At 43.1% G+C, this 21,527-nt stretch overlaps 1 protein-coding gene across 4 annotated transcripts in view; it reads right to left on the bottom strand.

Annotated features, from left to right (window-relative positions):
* KATNIP (katanin interacting protein) overlaps positions 1 to 21,527 on the bottom strand; it is a 183,483-nt gene that overhangs the window by 91,553 nt on the left and 70,403 nt on the right. For all 4 annotated transcript variants that reach the window (XR_008446476.1, XM_054042252.1, XM_054042254.1 and 1 more), the window contains 4 exons: positions 20,691 to 20,840; positions 18,241 to 18,413; positions 11,915 to 12,027; positions 7,655 to 7,757 (listed from right to left, as the gene is read on the bottom strand). Coding sequence is in view for 3 of the 4 variants with exons in the window: in XM_054042252.1 (XP_053898227.1) it covers positions 7,655 to 7,757; positions 11,915 to 12,027; positions 18,241 to 18,413; positions 20,691 to 20,840 (539 nt within the window). In the remaining variant the exon portion in view is untranslated. The remainder of the gene's footprint in view (positions 1 to 7,654; positions 7,758 to 11,914; positions 12,028 to 18,240; positions 18,414 to 20,690; positions 20,841 to 21,527) is intronic.

Here is a 21,527-nt window from a genome sequence, read left to right as displayed (position 1 = left end):
CAGTACATTTCTGAGTGGTTGTTGTCATGTCAGTACTACATCAAGTCTGTGAATTTTAGCTTCCCCCAACGTTGAGCAAGTCTCGGGAAAGAAAACTAGGAGATGAATAAATTGGTATGCATGGAACTCAGACAATTTTGGGTAGGGAATTGGGTTGAGACCTGAGGATGTTGTTGTCCTTATGAAATACTGTATAAGGGGGACCCGCCATGAGGACCAGAATATCTCCTGCCCTCAGGGCCGGTGCTACCATTAAGCCAAACTAGGCGGTTGCCTAGGGCACCAAGATTTGGGGGCACCAAAAAGCAGTGCCCTCAATTTTTTTTTACAGTGTTCCTCCCCGAGCGCACGGTCGCCATTCCACTTCTCCCGCCTCCCAGGCTTGCAGCGCCAATCAGCTGTTTGGCGCCGCAAGCCTGGGAGGAGAATTAGAGCGGGGGCGGCATGCTCGGGGAGGAGGTGGAGCAGAGGTGAGCTGGGGCGGGGAGGTGCCGCGCGGCTCCCCGGGCCCGGGGGGTGGAGAGCTGCCGTGGAGGTGCCTCAGGGCGGGGAGGGGGAGAGGAGCTGCCGCAGGGCTCCCCACCCCAGCTCACCTCTGCTACCCCCCCTCCCCGAGCATGCCATCACTGCTCCACTTCTCCTGCTTCCCAGGCTTGCGGCGCCAATTAGCTGTTTGGCGCCACAAGCCTGGGAAGAGAGGAGAGGAGAATTAGAGCAGGGGCGGTGTGCTCGGGGAGGAGGCGGAGCAGAGGTAAGCTGGGGCACGGGAGCGTGGAGGGGGGGGCGGAGAGGTGTAACCTTTGTAACCAATTCTGCTGCAGGGCTGGGGGGGGGGGCGCAAGGTGGAAGTTTCACCTAGGGCGTGAAACTTCCTTGCACCGGCCCTGCCGGCCCTTCAAGCTGATGTAATGGTGTGAGATCCCTACCCTTATAGTCACCCTTTTTACAAGACTATGATAAATTTTGTACAAAGTATGCCTTGTAAGGTATCATTTGAAAAGTCATAAGTTGCTGAACATTATCATCCTGGTAAAATATGTGTGACAGCACTGTATGTAAAGTTATACAATTTTACTGTATAAGACATGTTCCAAGTCTGGGGAAATAGCTTCAAACAAGTTCCCCAGAGACAGGCTAGCCAACACCTCAACCAGGTGTCAACATAATCAATCCCTGATTAAGCGGCCATCCTTTGACAGGAAGATGGGTGTGAGCAAGAAATCTACATCTTGCCAATGGAACAGCTGGTGGTTCCTATGCAAACAGTCTTTCTGCCTCCTGAAAGTCAGCTGGAGATGATTTTCAAAGAAGAAAATAACTATAAGAAGTGAGAACAGAGGACACAAATCATATGTCCATTCATCTGTACTCACTGCATCGACAACACTTGAAAGACAAAGGAAGCATGATTTGACTTGGGGGAGATCCTGTCTGAAAATTCAGCCAGTAAGACAGCTAGAACATGTAGTGAGGGAGACTTTCACTTTGAATTCACGTGGCTTGTTCAGTTAGGTATTAGTTTGCGTTTTACCTTTTATTTCTTTGTAACCAATTCTGACTTTTATGCCTCATTACTTGTAATCAATTAAAATCTTCCTTTCTGTAGTTAATAAACTTGTTTTATCTAAACCAGTGTGTTTGGATTGAAGTGTTTGGGAATTTCATTTGGGATAACAAGATGTGTGCATATCATTTTCTATTAATGGAATGACAGATTTTCTATGAGCTTGTACTGTCCAGGCAGATACTGGGCAGTACAAGAGGCACATTTCTGGGGACAACTCTGAGGGAATCACAGGCCCTGAGACTGATGGTGATCCAGAGGAGCTCCCCACCCCGTCCCTGAGTGAAAGGTGACTGTTACCAAAGTCTTTGTAGATAGAGGTGTGGAGAAGGGTACGCCACTGTACCCGTGAAGAGGGTTTGTCCACCAGTTTAATGAGGACTTCTTGTGGGACCTTGTCCAGCATGTCCACATGGTGTCTGCTGGATAGATACTAATTTCAACCATCCTTTTATGGAGCATAGGTGAAGTCTACAAACTGCATAACATAGGTGCATGAGTCCATGAATCCCAGCAGACTAAGGCATACTCTTACTGATATTTTGGAATGATCTTCAAGGTAGTTAATGATGCTTACTGTTATCTGGAACCCTTCTTATGGAAGGTAAGCTCTCACTGACCTGGAGTCTAACACTGCACCTCTGAACTCTATGCTTTGAGTTGGAATCACTGTGGAGTTTTATATGTTGGCTTTGAGTCCCAGTGAGGTGAAGAGCTATAAGGTTACTTGGATTGAGTTGGTCACCTGTTGGATGATCTCCTTGAATCAGCTAGTCTCTGAGGTATAGGTAGACTTGGTTTCCTTGTCTCCTTAGGTGAAAGCCATGAATGCCAAGTACTTGGTGAATACCCTTAGTATTGTGGAAAGACCAAAGGGCAGGACTCTGTACTGATAATTAGATGTTTCTACAAGGAATCTGAGGTACTTCCTGTGCTGGATGAATAGATAAATGGAAATAGGCCTCTTGCAGGTCAAGAGCCATGAACCAGTCCTGGAGATCTAAGGGAGGAATTATGGATGGGTGAGGCATGGGAGCCAGCAAACAGAACTGTAAACAGAGGCGTTTGAGTGGGAGTTCTGTTGGAGGAGAAGGGAGGAGGAAAGCCCCTGGTCCTTAGGGTGTGATGGTCTATTCCAGTGGTAGGCAATCTATAGCATGCATACCAAAGGCGGCACGCGAGCTGATTTTCAGTGGCATTCACACTGCCCGGGTCCTGGCCACCGGTCTGGGGGGCTCTGCATTTTAATTTAATTTTAAATAAAGCTTCTTAAACATTTTAAAAACCTTATTTACTTTACATACAACAATAGTTTAGTTATATATTATAGACGTATAGAAAGAGACCTTCTAAAAACATTAAAATGTATTACTGGCACGCGAAACCTTAAATTAGAGTGAATAAATGAAGACTTGCCGAAAGGTTGCCGACCCCAGTCTATACTATCGTGTTCACCACTTTTACAAAACTATGATAAATTTTGTATAAAGTATTCCTTGTTAGGTATCATTTGAAATGTTATAATCTACTGAAGGTTATTGTCCTGGTAAAAATGTGTGTATCAGTGCTGTATGTAAAATCACAAGATTCTATAACATTGTAATAACTTGCTCCAAGGTTAAAAAAAAGCAAGCCCAAATCAGTTTTTATAGACAAAGACAATGGGAAGGGTGAACATTAAAGAGGTCCCTAGCGAGACCCAAATCTGCTCCTGGGGTCTGTAGCATACCCCAAGCACTATCCCAAGATAACCTCTAGTACAGGGGTGGACAAACTACAGCCCACGGGCCACATCTGGGTCAAGGGACCATCCTGCCCGGCCCCCGAGCTCCTGGCCTGGGAGGCTAGCCCCCAGCTCCTCCCCTGCTGTCCCCCCTCCTCCGCAGCCTCAGCTCGCTCACTCCGCTGCCGGCGCAATGCTCTGGGTGGCGGGGCTGTGAGCTCCTGAGGCAGTGCAGCTGCAGAGCCCAGCTTGACCCGGTGCTCTGTGCTGCGTGGTGGCGACAGCCACCGGTGTTCCAGGCAGTGCGGTAAGGGGGCAGGGAGCAGGGGAGGTTGGATAGAGGGCAGGGGAGTTCGGGGTGGTGGTCAGGGGGCGGCGGTGTGGATGGTGGTCGGGGGAGAAATAGGGGGTTGAATGGGGTAGCAGGGGGCAGCCAGGGGAGAGGGAGAAGGGGTGGTTGGAGGGGGAAGGGGTCCTGGGGGGGCTGTCAGGAATGAGAGGAGGGGTTGGATGGGGCGGCGGAGGACCGGGGGCAGTCAGGGGACAGGGATGTGTGGATGGGGCAGGAGTCCCAGAGGGGCCATCAGGGAACAGGGGGGGTTGGATGAGGCAGGAGTCCGGGGGGGGCAGATAGGAGGTGGGGGTCGAACCACGACCCCCTCCCCTAACCGGCCCTCCATACAATTTACGAAACCTGATGCAGTCTTCAGGCCAAAAAGTTTGCCTGCCCCTGTTCTAGTAGCTTTCTTTCCCAAAGTGATTTTGACTGAAATACACTCTGTTTTATCCATTCCATCACTTCTGATTTCTTTATAGTCTGCCTCATCATTAATATACAATGCTACAATCCACCACCTTTACTTTTATTTCCGTCTTTCCTGAACAGCACATACTCTTCAATCCCTGTACTCCAATCATGACTTCTATTCCATCATGTTTCTGTTATCCCAATAATATCTGATTTCACTTCCTGCACCAGTAGTTCTAGTTTCTCCATTTTGTTACCCAGGCTCCTTGCTTTGGTGTACAAACATCTTAGTTGTTTCTGCTAGGCCTTGCCCACATTCCTTGAGTACAATCATTCTACAGCTAGGATCGCCTACCTGACAGCTAGCTTCATTGCTATCAGCATTATTTTTCCTCTTGATGTCCATTCTCCTACACACTGCCGTTCCTTTCTCAGTGGGGACCTGGTCTTTTTTGGAACTGGCTCCTCAGATACAGAGTCTGTGCTCAACTTTTTGGGAGTCTTCCCTGCATGCTCCAAAGGCTTCCCTTTCTTAGCAGATGCATGCCCCAATGTTGACGTGGCGCTGAATCTGTCCAGGGACAGACATACATGGGGTGTCTCCTGACCTGGCACAGAGGGTGGTTGCAGGGAACGTTCCATCACCAACACTCTGAGCTTTATTTCCCTGTTCTTCCTAGCCCTGAACTTAAGAGCTAAACAAAAAGAACACTCCTGGAAGATGTGGGACTCCCGCAAGCAATGGACACAGTTGGAATGTCCATCAATATAGCCTCCTGGGAAAAGAGGCAGTGTTTGAAGCCTGGCAAACCAGGCATATCTCATCAGGAGAAGACAAGTCTCCTGGAGAAACAGAGAGGGGAAACAGTCCTCTCACCTAAATTAACTATCTATACCAGTGGTGGGCAACCTGCGGCCTGTCAGGGTAATCCGCTGGTGGACCACGAGACAGTTTGTTTACATTGACCGTCGCAGGCACATCCGCCTGCAGCTCCCAGTGGCCGTGGTTCACCGTTCCCAGCCAATGAGAGCTGTGGGAAGTGGCGGCCACCACTGATCTATACCAATACTATTAACAACTTTAAACTCAATAACTTTGATGGAAAAACGGTAAAGAGAAATGGCTGAGTATCCTCTATGCAGACAAACTAGTGTTCTTCCTCAGGTCAAGGCAGCAGAGAAGGAACTGAGGGCAGTTTCCTCATACACCTCATATATCCACGGTGTCTGGCACAAGGAGATATAGGGCACATGTGCAGGCTGAACAGGCACTGCTAGCTAGAAATCATTGATCAAGGGCTCGAGAGGCACATGAATACCTGAAGTGAAGCACTCACAGGGACAATACTTGAAGAAGTTAAAGCTCCCTCAGGGACTGCTCTGATTTATGCTGGAAGCCACATGACCCACAAGCAGCCCAGAATCTGAAAGGTACAAAGGGGCTTTATAGCCTCCTTTACCCCCTTTCTCTCCAGGTGGCATCTTTTCACTCAGCTTCCGGAAAGCATCAGAGAATCTAGTGGATGGTTCAATTTCCTAGGTCTGCCAGAATTGACCTTTGCAACCTTTCAGTTACTCCATCTGTAAAATAAAGGAGGAATGATACTTGCTTGCCTCGTAAGATAGGTGTATGAGGCAGTGGCAAAACTAGCTATTTTTCCCTAAAGAAATGGTTGAGCTATTTTTGGTTAAACTTTCTTAAAAGAATTTAAGAAAATTTCATCCTGAACAGTTAAAGTTTGACAAAGTTTGACAAGAAGTATAGTTAAGCAACCCTAACTATAGTTGTTGGTAGGAGTTCCACCTATAATACACACACATACCCTCTCTCTGACCAATCATCATCTGAAAGACAGCAGGTTTTCAGGTATGGTCCTTCTGCCCTTTTATTATATACATTAGCAACTACAGCAGTTGTAACAATGGCCGTGAGCCTTGGATCCTTATTAACAAAGTGTGGGGTTCTTTAGGGAGTCTATGGGAGTTAAGCACCCAAACCCCTTTGAAATTCAATGAGATTTTTGGTATCTAACTAGCTTAGGTTCCCTACAAAATCCTAGTAAAAAAATCTGAGCAGTGACGGACGTAATGGTGTGCAGAGAACCAATCCAGACAACTGGATTCACTTGCAGAGCAAGTGCTCTCCTCACTACACATCCCTGGAGACCAAATTGAGTTTGAAGATCAGAAAATTACTCAAAAGCCTGATTAGTCTGCTAGTGACTTTCTGACTCTCCATTCAGACAAACAGACGTATTGAACTTAGTGTATGTATTAGCTATGAGCTCTGTAAGGTCCAAGGGCAGGATTTTGGTTCCTTGCCAAAAAACCTTGGGAGGATCAAGAATAACTAGACTTTTAATTAATTGAATGATGCAAGTAACCCATCAGCAGCAGGTATATATTCAGTAAAAGCTGGAGGTGACAACAGAGCTTTTGAAAGCAGACACTGGAGCATCTATATAATAAGATTTTTGGATTGTCACTTTGAATGTCACTCTGAAGCCTAGAATGTCTGTAGAGTCAGTATGTAGTGATGGAACAGCTACAACCATGGCTGAGAATTCTTTTTGTTCAAAATAATCACCAGATTCAATCATCATGGAGAGTTACAGTGTGTTACCATCTAATTTCAAAGTTCTCAGCCATTTTGACTTTACAAATTACATGCATGTGACAGCAAGACATGTATCTATGCCATGCTAAAAGTCTTAAATCATGGTGAAATCAGAGACAACTCAACCAATAATCACCCTTATTCTACAGATCATTTACATGCAACTATTCCATGGTGGTTGTGTGGGGGAGACTGCACAGATGATGGATTACTTGGACCAACTGCCACACCCATGGGGCAGCACAAGCTTTCAGCTACTGGTTTTAATATAATTAGTCTATCCATAAAGTCATTTGTTTTTCATAGATGTTATTCACTCTAGGACAGAGATGCTATTTCAGATCAGGTTGGGTGGAGGGAGAAGGTAAATGCAGAAGAAATATTTTTATACAAAATCATAATCTCTGGCTAGTTCTCTCTTGAGTAACACTAACCTAGAGCTGCTGTGAGAGGATTCAGCCTTCAATAAGATGCAGAAAAAGAAGCAAACCTGTGAATATATAGAAACCACAGAGCTAAATCTGCATAACAAGACTCCAATAACTTGCACGGTGTAAACCTACTTCCTGTTGTGTCTATGGTGTGTCTATGGAGCAAGAGTTGCAAGTGACTTTGAAAAAAAGAAATGTTAAATGACAAGGTTTGAAATGATGAAACAGGTTTTGCACAGGTGCAATATAAACTTTTACTTAGGGTTTCTAATTCATTGTGCCACTATACAACTGCATTTTCCAAACACATATGACCAGCGGGACCCATATGACCCCTTCTCACCGCAAGAAAGTGAGGCCCTAGCAATTCAGTAGTCCAAGGAAGCCCCATGCCCACAGCTGCGCCTGCTCCCTGAGACATGTTGAAGTCATGTTTCCTGTGCCCTCTCCCATAAGGCCACAGGACATTCAAAGTACCACTTTTTCATTTTGGTTTCTAATAAAATCTGGATGGCAGAATAGTTACAGAGCTGTGATTATTCCACCTATCTGTACAAGCCTTATTTCTCACCACAGAATCTGGCTCCAGTTCCTCAGTAGGTAGGACTTTGTGACTGTGGCAGGTAGAACAGCTCTCAATTTCCTGCAGGAGTTTCAAAAGTTTCTTCTGTTGCCTGAAACATAGTTAAACTTTTAGGAATTTTGTTTCTAAATCTTTTACTTGGAAAAAAAATACTGAGTGAGAGTAAAGGTGAAGAAAACTCAGAATGAAAAAAACCCCACCTAACTCATGCAGGACATTACAATTATTTAAAAAAACCCTATTAGAAGCCCATGAAATTCAGACAAAGATGTACTTAAAAAGCAATGCAAACATTGCTTTATTTCTGCCCCCGTATCGACAGCAGCAGCATTTTTCTTTGTTTCCCATATACTTGCTTTGTAAGATGTGCTATTTTTAGATAAAGGATTTTTCTTAAGGGCTTATTCAGAGAAGGGGAATTTAATCACAGTTTATAAGTACCTATACATGAGAAGATATTTGATACCAGAGGGCTCTTTAACCTACATGTAAGTATCTATATGGGGAACAAATATTTAATAGTGGGCTCTTCAATCTAGCAGAGAAAGGTATAACACACTCTAATGACTGGAAGTTGAATCTAGACAAATTCAGAGTGGAAATAAGTGTACATTTTTAACAGTGAGAGTAATTAACCATTGGAACAACTGAACAAGGGCTGTGGGGGATTCTCCATCGCTGACAATTTTTAAAAAAAAGATTGGATGCTTTCTAAAAGATATTCTCTAGGAATTATTTCAGGGAAGTTCTCTGGCCTGTGCTATAGATTCATAGACTCCAAGGACAAAAGGGACCACTGTGACCATCTAGTCTGACCTCCTGTATAACAAGCCTTATTTCCAATCTGAATTTGTCTAGCTTCAACTTCATGTTATACCTTACTCTGCTAGATTGAAGAGCCCACTATTCAAATATTTTTCCCCATGTAGGTACTTATATAATGTAATCAAGTCACCCCTTAACCTTCTCTTTGATAAACTAAACAGATTGAGCTCCTTGAGTCTATCACTATAAGGCATATTTTCCTACCCTTTAATCATTCTCAGGGCTCTTTTCTGAACCCTCTCCAATTTATCAACATACTTTGTGAATTATGAGCACCAGAACTGGACAAAGTATTCCAGCAGTGGTTGCACCAATGCCAAATATAGAGATAAAATAACTTCTCTACTCCTGCTCAAGATTCCCCTATTTATGCATCTGAGAATCGCATTGGCTGTTTTGGCCATAATATCGCACAGGGAGTTCATGTTCGGATGACTATCCATCATGACCCCCAAATCTTTTTCAGAGTCACTGCTTCCTAGGATAGAGTCCCCCATCCTGTAAGTATGTCCTATGTTCTTTGTTCCTAGATGTACATGTGATGTTGCACTCCATATGTTTTATGGAAATACGCTAATGAGTGTGAATATAATGTAACTGGAATATGCTTTATGCAAAAGGTCTCTTGTAAGGTATCATTACAAAGCTTATGATCTACTGAGTGTGTTCATCCTATTTGTTTGCATGTATTATTTCTATGTCTGGAGTTAGGAGAATAAGGTATAAACGTGTATTACTGATGTAAACATGTTAAGTGAAAGCCATTAAGGGTGTTTCAGCATCAATGAACTGTGAATGGGTTTGTTTACCTGCAAGCCTTCCTGTCTTCCAGCTACTAGGTAATGAAGAAGCAGGTCTTACAGTGACATGTGATCACCTGAACTGGAATCCATCTTAAACCTGGTGCTTTTCCATTTAGAAGGGGGGTGGGGACCCAGAGAGACAAAAGATTCCCGCCTTAGGCCAAAGCTATAAAAAGGGTGGAACAGAACAAAGGAGACTGCCAGTCATGAGAAATTCCCTAGTTACCACCTCAGCGGGAACTAACAAGGACTGTACCAGGGGAAAGGATTGGGCCCAGACTAAGAAGGAGTCTAGTCTGTGAAAGAAGATTACTGGAACATCTCTGCAGATGAGATTTACCTGTATTCAGTTTCTTAATGTATTAGGCTTAGACTTGCGTGTTTTGTTTCATTTTGCTTGGTATCTTATTTTGTTCTGTCTGTTATTACTTGAAACCACTTAAATCCTACTTGTTATACTTAATAATATCATTTTTGTTTATTAATTAACCCAGAGTAAGTGATTAATACTTGGGGGAGCAAACAGCTGTGCATATCTCTCTATCAGTGCTATAGAGGGCGGACAATTTATGAGTTTACTCTGTATAAGCTTTATACAGAGTAAAATTGATTTATTTGGTGTTTGGATCCCATTGGGATCTGAGTGTCTGGGTGCTGGAGACAGGAGTACTTCCTGAGCTGTTTTCAGTTAAGTCTGCAGCTTTGGGGGCATGGTTCAGACCCTGGGTCTGTGTTGCAGCAGGCTAGCGTGTCTGGTTCAACAAGACGGGGTTCTGGAGTCCCAAGCTGGCAAAGAAAACGGGCTCAGAGGTAGTTTCAGCACATCAGGTGACAGTCCAAAGGGGGTCTCTGTGACCGAACCCATCACATTACACATTTACATTTAGCTGTATTAAATGCAGTTTGTTTGTGCCCAGTTTATCAAGCAATTCAGATTGTTCTGTATCTGTGACCTGTCCTCTTCATTATTTACCACTTTTTCAATTTTTGTGTCATCTACAAACTTTATCAGTGATGATTTTATATTTCCTTCCAGAGCATTGATACAAATGTTGACTAGCATAGAGACAAGAACTGATTCCTATGAGACCCCACTGGAAACAGACCCACTCTATGATGATTCCCCATTTACAATTACATTTTGAGACCTATCAGTTAGCCAGTTTTCCATCCATTTAATGTGTGCCATTTTAATTTTATATCATTCTAGATTTTTAATCAAAATGTTGTGCAGTACCAAGTCAAACACCTTACAAAAGTCTATTACATCAACACTATTACCTGTATCAACTAAACTTGTAAACTCATCAAAAAAAGATATCAAGTTAGAAAGGATCTATTTTCCATAAATCCATGTTGATTGGCATTAATTACATTACTCTCCTTTAACTGTTTATTAATGGGAGTCCCATATCAACTGCTCCATTACTCAGGATCGATTTAAGATTGACAGGTGTATAATTATCCCTGTCATCCTGTTGACTTTTTTAAAAAATTGGCACAACAATAGCTGTCTTCTAGTCTTCTGAAACTTCCCAGTGCTCCAAGACTTATTGAAAATCAACATAAATGGTTCAGCGAGCTCCTCAGGCAGCTGTTTTAAAACTCTTGAATGCAGGTTACCTGGACCTGCTGATTTAAAAAGGTCTAACTTTAGGAGCTTCTGTGTAACAACCTCTAGAGACATTAGTGGGATGGAAAGAGTGTTATCATCACCATATGATGAGACTATGTCATCTAATGTTTCCCCAATACAGAACAGAAATATTTATTGAACACTTCTGCCTTTTCTGCATTATTATTGAAAATTCTATCATTTTCATCAAGTAGTGGACTAATACAATTTTCAGGATTCTTTTTGTTCCTAATATATTGAAAAAATTCCTTTTTATTGTCTAACTTTGCTGGCCACAGAGATCTCCTTGAGTCCTTTGACTTCCCTTATCAATTTTCTACAATTCCTAATTCTGCTTGCACCTCCTTCTCAATTGTCAAGTATTTGGTTTCCCAGGGGAACAGCTTCCTGCTTATGTACAGTACTGGATGTTCTTTGCCATCCACCTCCTCGGACAATATGGCCTTGAGGCCCATCTTGGGGGAATCCATTTGGAGAATGAACTGTTTTGCAAAATCGGGCCTTCCTGTGCTCTTCTCTGGTCTGTCTCTGGAATCTCCTCCACTGCTGAACTACTTCCTCTTTGAATGCTCCCACCCACTGGAAACATGCCTAGCAAAGGCAAGGCTTCTGTGTCCAACGAGGCAATGGGTAAGGAGCCACTCTGGTGCAGCGTTGATAAACCCCATCACACACCCACTATAACCTGGACTATAGCAGAAAAGTCTGTTGAACTTTTAAGAAAACCAATATTTTCAGCCTCTCCCCTGTACATAACCAAGATGCTGGTCATCCTGCCTTTTGCAGGGCAGAGACAAAATATGGGACACAGGAAGGAACATCTAGAAAAATACTTTGTGGTAAGATTTATCCCATTACACAGAGCAGAAATTAAATGCTTCTAGAAATAATCACAAGAAAGGATGAAACCAGACAACTACAGTATATGATATCAAAAATCCAGTACATTAAGGAAATCATTCTTAAATAAACTAATATAGCTACCTGCTTCCCAAATGGCCAATTCTTTCAATAGCTTCTGTGACTACAGTTGTTTCCTGTTGTTTTTCTGAAGGCTCAGTTGTTGCAGAAACAGATGAAGTTGAAACAGAAGGCAGCTATGTAAGAAAAGATTAACAAATTTTATGTACACTATTCCCTACACACACAAAACAATATGAGTTGTGGTTTGTGTCTCTGAAATGAATGAGAGTATAGCCAAATTCTGAGCTTAGCTAAACTAATGTAAATCCATCCTGTTTCCATTGAATTTAATGGCATTAATGTGGATTTACACTGGTATAGCTGAGATTAGAATCTGGTCCTTTACATGTAATACTATAGGCAGGTGAAAATAATGTAAAAGGATTACCTACCACCCTTTAAAATAATTTATTAATATGAGATTTAAAGCATATATCAAAGAGCAAAAATGCAATTTCCTTCCCACTTTCAGCTTGCACTACTCCAATGTGCTTTCATGAAAATAAGAAATTACATCCTGCAATGGCAGTCCTCTGCTGATAATACTTTGAAAGAAAGAGCACTGCCCTTGTCTCAGGATCCTGCATGTGAACAGGGCAGAAACTCCTCACATTTAAAGGCCTAAAGTCACTGGTGGGGCCTGGTGCTAAAACCACCTGCTCCTTTCACATTAGATGATAAAAACTGCTTTTTAGATCCCTTTAAAGGCCCACTTGAGTGCACCCTTTAGGTGACAGACTTGGCTTCATTCCCCTCTGTCAAGGGTGGAACTCCAAGGCTCAACCACTCTTGCATTGAATCTGTGGATTGCAGTCCCCCTTATTTCCCAACCATGATAACATGACAGTCCCAACTGAACCTGCAAGAAAACTTCTCTTGGGAAACTTGTGAACCATGGTTAATTAAAGTGACTCAAAACTGACTTCTTCAAAACAAACATGTTGTTTATACACCCAAATGTAGATAGCAAGCAGAAAGGGATAAAACAACAAAAGGTCTATTTGCCTGGGTCTTTCCTAACTCTTACCCTTTCCTTGAAAGTTTCCCATAAGTTCCATTCAGTCCAGGCCCCCTACTTCTGGGTTGCAAGAGACGCATGCAGCATTTTCTGCATCTCTCTCCCTGTCTCTCCTACAGTGTTTCCCCCAGGCAGCTGATGCCCACACACCCCTGCCTTCCTCTGTAGGAGGAAGTCTTTAATGGTTTAATGTTCCTTTGATTCTAGGCTCAGGCTGGGGAAAAATAAATCTGCTAGCATGGCTGGAAACAGCATTTTCCAATTAATAGTTCCCACATCATTTTCTTAAGCACAGTTGGTATTCTCTTTGGAGGAACCTTGTGTCAGTCATTCATTTCCTGCTTGTTTTCCCCTAACAGCTTTCTTTGATTCAACTTCATGCAGTCCTACAGGACGATATCAAGCACTGAGGTACACAGAACATTCATAAAAAAATGCAGATATCTCCCTGGTTCTTCATAAAATATTCCCATGTTTATCACAATTGTACAAAGTACAAAAGATTACATAACCTTTAAATGCTGAAGGAAGAGTGAGCTTTGATCCATCACATCACACAGCTTTCAGAGAACAATTACTAGTGTGACAGATGGTGAGCTTCTCTGTAATTATTTATAACTACTATATGTTGACCTGGTTATTGAGATGTTTACTGTGTGAATATATTGGTTTAGTTTAATAGTAATCTGTAAGAAAATAAACAGGAAGGAAACAACAGCTCAAGATAAGCTACCCTATAGTGAACATTAGAGGGTTATTGTAGGACAATGGGTGAGCCATTGGCCCTGAGGAGCCTGCCTCAATCTCCTGCGGAGCCTGCTGAATTGGTTTGGACAAGCAGAGCCAAAAGCCTGTCAACTGGCAAGCCCAAAGGAACTCTAGTGGGATAAAATGAGGTTCTCTTTCCATGGGGAGGTAATTGTTGGGAGAGCTGTTCAAACTAACACAGACGCTTACTGGGGTATTTGAAGAAGCGAGGCCTGCTAAGGACACCTTCACAGAATAATAGGGCTTTAGGTAAAAAAGACACGCATGTTGACTGTTTTAAAATCCTTTTTCTCTAAATGTTGCTCCTATTGTTAAAATTAAGCAACATACTGGCTTAAGAAGGCTGTCACACTTTATTCATCACTGGTCACAGACTCACAAAGGGATGGATGGAGGTGTACACAGATGGTTCTTGAGGGCTCCAGTAAACTTTCATTAATGGCCATGATAAGTCTCCCTGTGGTGGAAATATGAAGAATTTCTTTGTACTGCTTCTCTTGGACCACTTCCAGGGGTATGCCTGAGGTTTCCACCATGTGTTTCATCAGGTCCTGGAAAAAACAGTTACTAACCTGCTCAATAACTGTTCTTGTTTGAGATATGTTGTGCGTGTCCATTCCATTCTCAGTGTCTGTGTGCCCACCGCAGAGACGTCAGAAATTTTTCCCCTCAGCGGTACCCATTGGGAGGCTCAAGTGCCCTCTGCTGCCATGCACCACTGTGTGGACATATAAAGGGCAGAGCCACCCCTAACTTCCCTCAGTTCCTTCTTGCTAGAATTCCAATGAAGAGGGGCAGGAGGGTGGGTCGTGGAATGGACACATGTGACACATTTCAAAGAATAACAGTTATTGAACGGGTTAGTTTTTCTTCTTCAAGTGATTGCACATGTGCATTCCACTCTTGGTGACTCTCAAGCTGTGAAAACAAGAGGTGGGATTGGACAACAACTCATCTAACTCTAGCATTGTTTCCAGAGCCTTGAGCCACAGCATACTGGGAGGCAAACATGTGGACTGAGGACCAGGTTGCCGCTCTACAAATGTCCACAATTGGAACATGTGCCACAAAAGCCACTGAGGCAGATTGTGATCTCAGTGAATGAGCTGTGACTCTGCTCGCAAGGGTGGCATTAGCCGTGTCATATCACATGCATATACAGGAGGCTATCCAAGAAGAAATTCTTTGGGTGGAGACTGATTGTCCTTTTGTTCTGTCTACCACCTCTACTAACAGTTGGGAAGACTTAGGGAAGTGCCTGGTTCTGTGCAGTTAGAATGGCAGAGCTCTTCTGATATGCAGGGTATGGAAACACTCCTCTTCCCTGCTCGAATGCAGCTTCAGATATAATGCTGGCAAATAAATTGGCTGGTTCATATGGAAAGATGACACCACCTTTGGGACGAACCTTGGTTGAGAATACAGGTAAACCTTGTCCCTAAAGGATATCACATAGGGAGGCCCAGACATTAAGACAGGCAGCTCTCCTACCCTCCTGGCCGAGGTGATGGCCACCAAAAATTCTCTTTATTGACAGATGCAGTAGAGTGCAAGTAGCCAAAGGCTCAAACAGGGGATTCATAAGTCTTCATAACACTAAGTTTAGATCCCATGGGGGAGCGGGAGTCTTGCACCTGAAGATACAATTTGACTAGGCCATTCAAAAACTTATGGATTTGTCATTAGAGAAAAATCCACTTCAGGATGGAACAGTGAAATAGTTGCCAGATGTACTTTGATCAAACTAGCAACCGAACTTAACAGCCAGAGCTAATGTGCATGTCGATTGTGTGCAGGCAAAGGGAACGTCTACATATAGATTGGCTAGACTTGTTCATGAATGTAGGGAAGGGAGGACATGGGAGGGTACCATCACCATTGAATCTAGATGATGATAGCTCAGAAAGTAGACTGATGCCAGCCAACCCTGTTGAACTCTGAGGTGCAGTCTAGTATACTGAACCACGTAAGTGCAGGAACCCATGTGCCTCAGAAGCCTCAAACACTTTTGTGCTGTTGTGACCAGGTGAGCTTTCATATCTATAACAACTGATTGAATTGCTTGAACCTTTGAGTCTGGAAGAAAAGCTCTGGCCTGAGTTGAGTCCGTTACAGCCCCTATAAACTCTATCCGCTGGACTAAGGAGATGAGAGTCTTCTCTGTGTTTGACTAGCAGTCCCAAAACACTGATTGTCGACTGGCTCAGGGATACACTGCACTGTACCTGCAGTCTGGATCAGTCCTTGACAAGCCAGTCATACAGACAGAGTTGTACTCCAGATATTCTGAGGAATGCAGATGCTACTGCCATAACTTTTGTAAAGACCCTGAGAGCTGCTGACAGGCCAAATGGTAGCACAATGAACTGGTAATGATTTTGATTTACCAAAAATCTGAGGTACATCCTGTGAGCTTCATTGATTGCCATGTGGAAGCAGACATCTGTTAAGTTAAGGGTGGCACACTAGTTTCCAGGATCCAGGGAGGGGATAATAGAAGCTAGGGTGACAATGCAAAACTTCATTTTTTAAGAATTTGTTGAGTTGACAAAAGTCTAAGATTGGTCTGAGACCCCTCTTCGCTTTTGGGATTAAGATATAGAGGGACTAAAACCCCTGTCATCTGAGACAGTGTTGAACCTCCTCTGCAGCCCCAGAGCAAAGGAGAGATTGTACCTCCTGGAGGAGGATCTTCTCATGAGAGTAGTCCCTGAAGAGGGATGGGGAAGGAGGGTGGCAGGGAGGGGTAGAAACAAACTGGAGGGTATAACCCACTTCCACAGTGCTCAAGACCTACTGGTCTGAAGTAACTTGGTACCAAGCACTGAGGAAGTGTGAGAGACCATTTTCAAAAGTAGGGGAATTTGGGTCTGGAGAGATGGAGACTGTTTGCATCCTCAACAGGCCCATCAAAATGATTGTTTGGCACTTCCCACATGTCTTGAAGGGCCTGGCCTGGAGCTGGGGCCAAAGTAGCAGGAGGAGGAGGCCTGAACCTATATCCCCTGGACTTCAAGGCTTGTAACTTGGTTAAACCAAATCCTATTTCATCTGGAACAAGGTCATGCACTGCTCCTCCAGGAGAACTATTTCTCTGCTAAATGACATACCAGACCTGCACTAGATTTTTCTCATGTTCTTGTCATTGAGAATGTGAGATATATGAACAAATGGGTAACCTAGCTGTGCAGTGAAAAGTCTGTGGGTCAAATATGGGGTGAATAATTAGGAACAGCTGAAGCTGAGGGAAAGGACCCTCTGAATCTTGTAAGAGAGATAGAGAGAGGCTCCTGTAGGCTTTGGAAGGTGCACAGAATCTGAGGTAAGGAGTTGGGCTATGGAATTTACACATGCAATCGAAGCCAGTAGAATTTAAAAGTCCTGGGAAATAAAATGCCATCTTTTGTTTATTTTCTTTTTAGCTCCTTAATTCTGCCCTGTAGCACATTTACATGTTGAAGGTGGGATTTTCAAAGACTTCAGTGTTAGTAGTAACTGGAAGTAAATTACTTCTCTGAGAGCAGAGTTAGGCCAACTCTGAGACTGGGGGCTTTTGAAAATACCACGCTGTGTCCCAAGACAATGCCTATTTTAAGTATTACCTTACTTTCATAAAGCATAGCAAGTTCATGTTATTTGTGAATATGCAGAGGGAACTACTCTCTCTCTCTCTCTTAATCACAAAACAACAGACATCACAAAAAATAAAAAGGAGATTGCAGAATTTGGCAGCCCATAACCTGGAAAGAGATTCTGTAACACCAACAGACCCAGTCTTAAATTCCAGCCAATAAGGGTCTGATCCAATTCTGAAGCCAATGAAAAGCTCCCATTGACTTCAGTGAAACTAGGATCAGGCCCTAAGTGCTTGGTGAATGTGTGCAATGAAAGTCATGTGACTGCTTTTCAAATTGTTTGGGTGTTATCTAATTGTAACTTTGAGGGAGGGAATGGCAGAAACCAGAAGGATCCTTTCTACCTTAAAGAAGAAGAGTCACATAAATGGTTAACACATATTTTCTGATCTTCTCTGAACTCAAGAAAGAGCTGTAAGGTAATATTCCCAGAAAGTGCATGTGGGGTGACCACACTATTTCATTTCATGTAGTGTTAAGATTCACCCCACCATCCCCCCTTGTAAGGCTTTAAACCAGTGATACTCAGACTGAGGCTCGTGGGCTGCAAGCGGCTCTTTAATGTGTCTAATGTGGCTCTTTGCAGCACATGATATTAAAACACTGTGTTATTTAATTATTAACCAATCAGGATGCTTTTACTATGTTATTAACCAACTGTAGTTGATAAAATAATAATACTTGGTCAGTCATTTTGCTGTGAGCATTATATATATAATTAACTGAATTAACAATGAAACAATGAATTCATACTACTGCGACTTTTTGGGATAATGTTGATCACCAGTTTGGCTCCTGAACCACTGAGGTCTGAGTATCACTGTATTAAACTATATAAGATTCCTATTCATGTTTAGGGGAAGGAAATAATTTTTGCTACTGAACACCTTGGATCTCTCTTGTCTGAGCTCAGTACTTTGGCATACCATTTGATGGCTGGTAGAAGTCTCCAGCCTTCTGCAAAGCATCTCTCTTTGCAAGATCTCATTTTCAACTTGCATAGCTTTAATGACAGCAGAAGCAGATTGCTCAGGATCCTTCTTCTCACAAACATTCCTTCGAGTTGCTGACAGTGGCTTTTCTGGTCGACTTACTGGTCCTGACATCGAAAAGTAACAAGAAATGTCTATTGATTATCTCATACATGTATAAAACACTGTAAAAGCCCATGCAGCATTAAATATCTGGTCTAGTTATTAACAAAGGGCTGAACTGGCAGCTTGCAACCCGGCCCAAGTAAGGCACAGCATATAGGTGATGCTAATGTTCTCAGTGGTGGCAGATGACAGAACAAGGAGCAATGGTCTCAAGTTGCAGTGGGGGAGGTCCAGGTTGGATATTAGGAAACACTATTTCACTAGGAGGGATGTGAAGCACTGGAATGTATTACCTAGGGAGGTGGTGGAGTCTCCTTCCTTGGAGGTTTTTAAGGCCCGGCTTGACAAAGCCCTGGCTGGGATGATTTAGTTGGGAATTGGTCCTGCTTTGAGCAGGGGGTTGGACTAGATGACCTCTTGAGGTCCCTTCCAACCCTGATATTCTATGATTCTATGATTCTATGAATTTTTGTTTTAACATTAGAGTTCCAGGTCTTCTCTACCTTGGACAACTAGTGAACAAATGACATCACAAGAAAGTATAGATAGCAGTGTGGCTGCAATAGCATGGGCCCGGCTGAGCTGTGCCGAATACATACCCACTGGTTTCCGGCAGGTCTGTACTCAGCACAGCTCACCCATGCTCATGCTGCCGCTACCCGTGCTACCACAATTACATTGCTATTTATACTTGTGTTAGCCCAATAAGAGCTAGCATGAGTATGTGTACATGAGCAGGGGAATCACACCCCTAGTACATAATGTAGACATAGCCAAAGGCAAAACAACCAAACACAATCCTTCCTCCACAGCCCTCAAAAAGCCCCGACAGCTTTCAGGCCTACTGTTTTTAAAACACAGCTTAATCACACTATAAGAATGATAACCGAGGCATTGAAGCCAGCAAAACTTGTATGGTTACCAGTCCTAGCTAATATTCCTCCACCTAACATCTGGTGTCAGAATGCACCAATAAACTGCCCCCCAAGCTACAGAAAATGACACACTTGCCACTGTTCAGGGATATATGGGATGCACTGCATCACCAATTACATAGCAGAAATCCTATCTGGACAGTGCTGCATACTTTCCATTAAGATGATAACATCATCAGCTTACTATGGTGGACAGGATGGGAGAGAGCCTCTGCTACTACCAGGAACACCCACTGCCACTACCAGCCACTCCTTGGCTTTGGGCTTCCCACACCACCTCAGGAGACAGATTAACAAGTTTAGATGTGGCATTGTTCGCTGCTCAAGACTGACTATGCCTGTGGCCTGGGTATCTATGGTACTGTGAAAGATGCAGCACACATGCTGGATGGTTGCTCTTGTTGTGTTGGGCTCCCCAGAGGTCTTCCCAAGATGACCACTGTTAATTCAAGCTGCTGTTGTTTTTCTCCAAACTGTCCCTTGGTTGTCTTGCTCACACACAATTACTATATGCATATAATACCCTGTTTTAAAAGTGTTTGAAGGAAGTGCAACACACATCTTTCAAAAACTGGTCAACGCAAGGATCTGATCTGGCAGGTATTGCTACAAACATTAGCTGGTGCTGGCATCCAGGTGACATATGGTGTTTGAGTTTCTCTTTTGTTTAAGAAGAAATATAATTTCTTGGTTTTGTTTAGGTTTTGCATTAATTAAGGAGTCACTGTTTGGGTTTTTCAGTACTGTTAACTTTACTGGCTCTCGGGATTCATTTGGAAGCAGTAGTGCTTAGCTTGAGAAGTTTTATTACAGTAATAAGTCCATCTGACCCTCTTCCATTCATTTGAATAACTGGGTTTATGTCAGATATCCTCCATGCCCCCCAAAAAACATTTTTTTGTAACTGATGGTGAACTTGCCTAAGGGGAGTGGCTGGATTACAGAGAGCTACCATCTTTTGACAGTTCCTCTGAAGATCCAGTAGTTGACATGCAGAGGCTGCCTTCCTGTCAGCACCCTTTCACCATAGGGAATATGTCTGTGTAAAGAAAAGGGGGCAAGTATAGAGCAATAGGGAGGATGGAAAAGGAGGGGAAGAAGTCTTAATTTTGTGGGGGCAGGGAAAGAAGAATGAGGAGGCAGAGAAATGGCATATATAGCCATGGGCTTGCTCCTGTTCCCACTGAAGTCAATGGAATTTTGAGATGAGAGGAAGCATAAAAATGGACAACAGCCCAGGAGAGTGAAGATAGAAGTGTGCAGAAGGGACAACATCTGAGCCAGGGCTGGGGAAGGAGAATGGAAGCTCACACTGTATACTTTACATATTCTCATCTGTCTTACTAGAACAGGTTCTTTCGTATCCCTCCTGGTGCAGGGGTCCAGCAGAAAGTGGCCGAGCCATTTTACTTCTGACCTTCATAGGTCTGATTGGAATGTAGGTTTCAGCAGCATCTTTCCTCTTTGCAGACAGAATTCGTTCCTGTTTCACATCTGCAGAAAAACAAGTGAGAAGAGTATGAGAACTAGAGTCACAGAGTTTAAGGCTAGAAGGGACCACCAGATCATCCAGTCTGACTTCCTGTATATTACAGGCTACCACCATCACCCAGCTCCTGCACACTAAACACATTAGTCAAGTGAAATTCAACTGGATTTAGGAGCAGCAACTCAGTGAAGACTTATTAGGCTTTGTCTACAAACAAGAGTTTTGCTGCTTTAACTATGCTGGCAAAGTTAAAGCAGTACACACACACACACACACCCTTCCCCTAGTGTAGATGTAGTTATACTGTTATAGAAGTGCTTACATATAGCTTATTCAAGTACAATGAAGCTAAATAAGCTATACCAGTATGAAGTGCCTTATACCTGTATAACTGTATCTATGCTAGGGCTTTTACCAGCATAATATATCTGTAAATAAAACATATACCTTGCCAACATAGTTAGGCCAATAAAACTTGTGAAATGTAGATTAGGATTTAGACACAAATTTTGGATTACAAGGGAAGATATGATTATCTATACTATTATGTTCACCACTTTTACAAGACTATGATAAATTTTGTACAAAGTATGTCTTGTGAGCTATCATTTGAAAGCTCATAATATGCTGAACATTATTGTCCTGGTAAAATATGTGTATCAGTATTGTATGTAAAGTTACAGATTCTACTG

The sequence above is a fragment of the Malaclemys terrapin genome, chromosome 10 (genome assembly GCF_027887155.1).
Source record: "Malaclemys terrapin pileata isolate rMalTer1 chromosome 10, rMalTer1.hap1, whole genome shotgun sequence".
Lineage (NCBI taxonomy): Eukaryota > Metazoa > Chordata > Testudines > Emydidae > Malaclemys > Malaclemys terrapin.
Note: the sequence above shows the minus strand (reverse complement) of the source record. Positions and strands in the feature narration are given on the sequence as shown.